The 7,346-nt window shown below is 34.5% G+C and overlaps 1 protein-coding gene across 2 annotated transcripts in view; it reads right to left on the bottom strand.

Annotated features, from left to right (window-relative positions):
* LOC108688119 (colorectal mutant cancer protein) overlaps positions 1-6,086 on the bottom strand; it is an 83,357-nt gene extending 77,271 nt beyond the window's left edge. For both annotated transcript variants that reach the window (XM_018194225.1, XM_018194226.1), the window contains exons 1-2: positions 5,429-6,086; positions 2,980-3,377 (exon numbers count right to left, since the gene is read on the bottom strand). In XM_018194225.1, coding sequence (XP_018049714.1) covers positions 2,980-3,089 — 110 coding nt within the window. In that variant the 5' untranslated portion in view covers positions 3,090-3,377; positions 5,429-6,086. The remainder of the gene's footprint in view (positions 1-2,979; positions 3,378-5,428) is intronic.
* Positions 6,087-7,346: the final 1,260 nt, after the last annotated feature.

The following is a 7,346-nucleotide window of genomic DNA, read 5'->3' as shown; positions in this document are numbered from 1 at the left end:
TATATATATATACGTTACAGATAGAATATTGGGAAAAACTTTCGAAATTTAATTTAGAAATTATTCGCAATGTTCTATTAATATTCGTTACTTGCAATATTATATTATATAATAAAGAATCATTTCCGATTCTGCTTGCAGAAATGAGTTGGTAGAAAAAGCGCGATTAAAAACGGAGTATTAAAAAGCGGAGTATCTACTCGGCGGAGTTCTCACCCTTCTGACATATATATAAATATAGTTTGCACAGTTTACAGCGTGTGCGGAACGGAGTCCGTGTAAACATTACAAGTAATACGCAGAGAGAGGGATCATACAGACGTAATTTTATCTTTATAAGTTTACCTATGGCAGGAACCCGTGTACCTACGAGCTCCGCGATGGGCGGAGGAGACAATATAGATCGTAATGTTCGACGAGCACGATAAAAAGTGCACCTTTAGCTTCATCGAAACGAAATAAAAGATAGCCGCGAGTTCCACGTATGAGAGTACGAACCGTACGTGTACGTCGCGCTAGAAATGCAATATCGAAGCATCGTTGAGTGGGCCACCCTCCTCGAAAAGAAAAAACAAACGGGAAAATGTATCGAGACATCGATAACGGAAACGACGAGCGAGGAACAAAATGGATAGACCGATGGAACAGAACGTCCTCGACAGCAAAATTTAATTTAAGAGCTGCTCGCAAAAATCACGTATTTCCGAATTTTGTAACTCTGTCAAACAAAGAGAGAGAGAGAGAGAGAGAGAGAGAGAGAGAGAGAGAGAGAGAGAGAAAAGAGCGATAGAGAAAAATAGAATAAAAGTAATAGAGAGAAAAAGAAAGAGATAGAGGAAGAGAAAGACTGTTTCTAAATTGTTACTTTTACAAAACAGACAGCCCATTCGATGAAGCAATAAGAAAATGTTTTCTCGATCTCACAAGTTGGAAAAATAAAAAGAAACGATACGGCAAACGATTACCAAGTGGTCCATAGTCCGCGTTTATTCTACGGGAGATGCTCGTTCTTGTAAATTATCGTCAACTTATTATCTCTCTCTCTCTCTCTCTCTCTCTCTCTCTCTCTCTCTCTCTCTCTCTCTCTCGCATTGTATTGCCTCGATTATTCCGACGAGTTTGTACTCTCACCAAAGTTGAAAAGTAAAAAGAAATATGCCGCGCCAGTCGTCTCTCGTTCAATTCTCGCTCTCAAGAGTTGGAGCTCGCTCGCCACAGAGCGAGGAGAGTATGAGAAAGAAAAAGAAAGAGAGAGGGAGAGAGAGGGCGGCTCTAATTAAATGAAGAAATAATTAAAACGTACATGCCAGCGGCAGGCATGGTCCCATCAACAAACTCTTTCCATTCCGCGCGAGTCATCGTGCAATCGCGCGAAGGTTCGCGTGCCAAATTCGTCAAGCGGAATTTATTTGATCCCATGGAGAAATGAGATAATGTTGCACATGTACCTTTGAGCGATCCGGAAAAATCAGATTCATGTCCGTTTCCGTTAATGTAGATTAACTTTAATCTCTTCATCTTAAACTCTTCATCTTTTTCTAGTTCTAAGAATTAGAAAAAAATGAAGAATAAGTTGAACCAAAGTTTAACCGAAATTAAAGTTAATCTACATTCATGAAAATAGGCATCAACGTACTCTAAAGAATATCGGTATGATTTTAATATTTCTATACACGCGGTATCTATATAATTTGTATTAACGCCAACATTTTTTTTTAACGTGCATCTTCATTTTTGGCGATAAATGTCTATAAGAGAGAGAGACAGAGAGAGAGAGAGAGAGAGAGAGAGAGAGAGAGAGAGAGAGAGAGTACTTTCTTCAATGTATTATATAAAGGAAAGCTTTCTATTATGAGATAGGCGCCATTTTTGCTAAATATAAAAACTAATAAACGCTATCTACTGGTTCCACCATGAATTTATTGCTCTTGGATTGAAAATTTATATGTCTATTTAGTAGAAAATTGATTATTAAATCATACCTGTAATCATTGTAAAACAAGATTTTAGAATTTGGATGTCTTCAAATTGAGATGAGCATTTAAACCTTGTTTATTATTTAATAAATAAAATATTTGGCAATAAATTCTTCATGTAGTGATAGAGTAAGATCGAACTAATAGAAAAATACGTATGTTGAATTGTTTAATTACAGAAGTTAGATTTGATGATCGTAAAATCATAAGGCGTAGAGATCGTAATATGAGATACTCAGGATATTCCTAATATGAAATAACTCATACTCCTATGTTATAGTGAAAATCGTTGCTAAAGTAAATGTTATTGTACAATAATAAAAAAGACAATCGGAATGAACGTCAAGTCTATATCTGCGAAGCTTTCCAACTACCTGAAAACGAGTTCTGGTATAATCTATCGCATGCTTATTTTTCGTGCTGACTGTATTTGTTTGCATTTTAGAAACATCAAATAAAGTTTTTGAATTGATATATTTTGCGTTTTAATATCGATTTCTCGGGGCATCTCGTAGGAGCACAATTTTTTGACTTTGCTCACTTTTTACATTTCTTTAATTTTCAAAAAAAAAATAGAACTTAAATTAAATTTGATGTAACATTATTATCTTAAAGCTTATTAAATTCCCTTCAAAATGATCTATTATTTTTTTAAATTCTGCCTACAGATAATAAATTTCTTCTACACTGTTAAATCTATAGAGCCAAATTTAATCTAATGTTAGTCGCCACTGCTTCTACTAAAGCTATCATTATTTTTTACCAAAACGATAATTAAATTTGACACTATATCGTGACACTATATTGTCAAGTTGACATTATATAGTGTCAAATATAATCATTATTTTAGTATAAAACAATGATAAGATTGAGTAGAAGCAATGGCGACTCACGTTAAATTAAATTTGTCCCTACAGATTTAAGTAGCATTTACCCCAAAATGAACTCGGTATCTCGATAATAGGGGCCCTTTCCTCTATTATTCGGAATGATTTTCGCTTACCTGTCGATGTAGCCATCGCCGTCGCCGTCGCATGCCTGGAACAGTTTACGAACGCGTTCCTCGTCGCAAATGGAGCCCGTCTCGCTTTCAGCATCCGCGGTCTGCGACATCTTCTCACTGAGACCCACGCACAGCCGTTTCGCAGAAACGAACGGTCATCGGTATCCTTGCCGATCGTCTCGCGTCATCGTCCGCCACGCGACGCCTCATTTGTCCGACCTCGAGTGTCAATTCCGTGCTCGGCGCAGCTTCGCGCCTGTCGAGGATCTCTCCGGTTGGGAATACGAGGATTTCTCCCGCACGTCTCTATTTTGCGACGTGCGACGACGCGTGCCGCACGCGCGGAAGGCTTCGAAATATCACCGTGGCGAAACTACTAGAAATATTGCGCGACAGCGCTGAAATAGAAAAATGAATGCATTATTAAACACTGTTAAATTTATAGCTGGTTAAATTAATCTAACTTGAGTCGCCATTGCGCTCCTATACTAATATATTGGTATTTTATACTTAAAAACAATGGAGTTACAACAGTTCAAATTACACTGTTAGAAATGTTCTTAAATTTAATTAAATTTTAAGTTACACAAACTTTGAACTTATTTCATGACATTACATTAAATTTACATTTAATTGTATTTATAACTAAAAAATATATTTATGTGTATGCATTAATTGCGCGAACTGTACATAAAATTTAATGTATTTTTCATGAAATTTAGTGTAATTTTCATAAAATTTTATTAAAAATACATCAAATCTCATAAATTTAATGTATACGTTCATTACATTTAAGTAACTACTGTAACTTAATTTTCAGTTAAGTCACTTATTACTTTTAATTTCGTTTATAATCACGAGCTTCATTTACAATAAAAAACTCGTGGTTGTATTTCTAACAGTGTAGATTAAATTTGACACTATAGAGTCAACAGTATATTTACTGTCCGACACAATAAGAGTGCGTTCGAAGAGACGCTATTAGCATTATTTGTATCATTCTGTATCTTTATCATTCATTCATTTCATTTATCATTCAACATAAAACAAGAATAGAAATGAAATAACGCTAAAATCAGTTCCTCGAATATAGCCGGAGCGAACTGAATGCTAGCAAATTGAAAGCAAATTTGATCAGAAAAATACAGCAGATTCTGTGTTCGCTTTAAACTCGTATTCTACTAGCAAAGTCTATCGATATAACTTGATAACAGATTGCCGATAGAAATCGAGTATAATGTGTCGAACGCATATTCTGTGCTCAATTTCTGCCGCCGATTTGCTATCAATTCATGTAAACAAATTCTGTTATATATTCGTGGTATTCTGTCGCCAGTATCTGATAAATCTGATATAAAAAATTCTGCATTAAATTTATATAACTTTTCTACCGACAAAATTTATCAGTAGACGCTTTGCAAAATTCTATTCAAGCACTCTTGGTTGATTGGAAAACTTATAGACGTGAGTCTACTTGGATTTATCTTTGAGTTTACAAATAAAAAAAAGCTGTGTCCCGTAAGATGAAGATAAGGATATACTCTAAAAAACATGGATTTAAACTTACATCATAGTTTAAATTATTTAACATCAATATATTAAAACTACATCACGCTGATAATTATATCAACACCAACACAACGAGAATTTAATACCAACATAGAGTTAAATTTACACTATGTTAATGTTTATACCAACATGGTGAGTATTATATTTAATCGAGTATTTAACAATCATGATTAAATCGATACCAATATTTTTTAGGGTAGACTCGTGTTGACTCCATTTCAACGAATGAGAGTTAACTTTAATTTTGCTTTAATTTACTTACCTTAGCTTTTTCTAATTCTTAGAATTAGAATAAGATAAAAAGTAAAACTTAGATTAATGTTACATTGAAATGAGAAATAGACGTTAACTACTTTTGTTGATCGGATCAACAGTGATTGATTTTTTGTACGAATTATTGAACGTATTGATTGATAGCGATATCCTCTACATTTATTAAATTCATAATTTAAATTATACTCAATTTAAATTATTTTTAATTATTTCTATAGATCGCTGCTATTGATTCCTACTCAATATAAAAGTATCGTTAATTTAATTAATAGTCAAACAATGGAGTGCTTTACGGCTGGTTATTCACTATGTGATAATTTAGCTATTAAATAAACAAAAAAGTAAATCATCACTTCAGCGAGCTGAAATTTACTGAAAGGTAGAACCTTATATTAAACAATTAAATAATTTTATTAAATTTGATTCAAATTTAATTTATTTATTAAGTATAAACGTTAACATGGACGTTATTTATTTTGAAGCTAACACAAGCAATTTGAACTCAAAAATGGATTGATTTACATTTTGATAGATGCGAAAATTACAAATGATAAATGTTATTTAACTCAAAGGATTTCCATTACTCCTTTGATAACAGTATACTCACCTCATCGTTATGTCGACTGATCCTATTTTCTTAATCGGATCGGAAAGTGAGAAGACGAACTCGCGCTGATAGCGAAATCAGCGAAATCAGACATTCGATATCGCGATTCGTGCGTCGACGGTACGCGGAAAACGGGTTAGCGACAGATTCATCGGTCACGAGAAGCGTTCGGGAGGATTTCGAGGGTGACAAGGAGGATGGAGGCGGCGTCGGAGGAGAGGCTATCGCGGTACGTTGTCACGTCACGCGTTTCTCGTGTCATCGGCACGTCTGTCTCCAGGATTCCGAAACAATCCGAGAGGGCGATCCTCCTTTCGTTCGCGGGAGAGAAGAATTCGTTTCGTCGACGCGCAGCCGTCGCCGTTCTATTTTTGGACACGCGCGGCGGATGCCATCCGCGGTCTCGCGATCGCCGATATAAACAGAAATCCGTCACGGCGGCACGCCTCGCAGTTTTCTTTTTTTCTGTTCGATTCGTTACTCGTGACGATGACCGATCTCGAGGAACGTTCCTCCCGACTTTGATGCTCCGGCGCGTTCGTTACTCTTCGCTCCTTCGAGCACCGAAAACTCCGCAGACTGCGGTCCGCCACGGTGTCACCGAGTCACTAACCCTAACCTTAAAACTAAACTCACAAGTTACCCCATCGGTCCTGTCCGCGATCCGCGACTGATAAAAACTATCGATTGAGCCCACCGCGGTCAAAAAACTCCGGCCGGTCGATTGCAGTGACATCTCACGTGTCGTGATAGAATTATCTATAACTCTCGCATTTACGATGGAGTCTTGACTCAGTCGATCTATAATTGATTGCTACAATCACCGACGATCGATATTATTATTTAGTATTTTTAATATTTGAATAATATATTAAATGGTTTTGTTTTTATATGAATGCTGCATAAATATGTATGCATACTTATAATGCTATAATATCTTACATTGCCACTCTTAAATTAAATTTTTTTTTCTACTGCAGCTATTATCTCTCTATTGATAATCGAACTCTGACGATATTATTAAAATTATATTAAAAAAAAATTAAAAATTAAGTGTTATACATATACATATACATATGGAAAATTATGAACTGAAAAAAATGGAAAATTTTCTTCTTGCTTTGTGGGTCTGTCATGTGCTTAAAAAAAATTTCAAGAAATTTTCAACTATCTGATGTAAAAGCTTGAAATTTTCTCTGCAAAATTATCTACGAAATCTTTACGAATCGTTTCTTAAAAACATTCCTACGATTTTTGGGGAGGATCCCGTTTACCTATAAATTGATTGCTTGCAGTATCGTTTGCCTATATCACTTTTGCCTACCCAGCAAACGAGAATGGATTGAAATGAATTGAAATGGATTCAGATTTTCAGAAATATTGATTCACGAATGTTAAAATGAATGCTTTTCAGTCCTAAATGCATTTTTATTCATTTATAGGAATTGCATGGAGCCTATCTCTATGCCTTTCAATCTAAAAATAATATTAGCTTTTTCTCTGCTTTGTGAATACTGTTCAATTCAAAATTTTGAAATGCAGTTTTTCAATTGCATCCAATTGAATCTAATTGAATCCAATTGAATCCAATTAAATCCAGAAAAAAAAGTATTCGCTATTTAAAATATGCATTCGGATAGAAAAAAATTTCAATTCATTTTAATATTCTCGTTTGCTGGATACAGCTCGATTGTCGTCTTTTTGCAAATTTTCAGCATTTTTAACTAAACACAATTACTAGTATAACTCTTTTATCTTAGAATAAAACGTGAATGACAGAAGTTAAAAAAGTTACTTAGTATTCATTATTTTAAATAACATCGCTCCTAATTTATTTCTTATTTAATATTTTAAATAAGTTTCGGAAACTATTTTATATTTTTTATTTAAAACAAAATGTACCATTTTTTTACTCGAT

The sequence above is a fragment of the Atta colombica genome, unplaced genomic scaffold (genome assembly GCF_001594045.1).
Source record: "Atta colombica isolate Treedump-2 unplaced genomic scaffold, Acol1.0 scaffold225, whole genome shotgun sequence".
NCBI classification, from domain to species: Eukaryota; Metazoa; Arthropoda; class Insecta; order Hymenoptera; family Formicidae; genus Atta; species Atta colombica.
The sequence above is the reverse complement of the archived record's forward strand: the minus strand, read 5'-3'. Positions and strand labels throughout refer to the sequence as shown.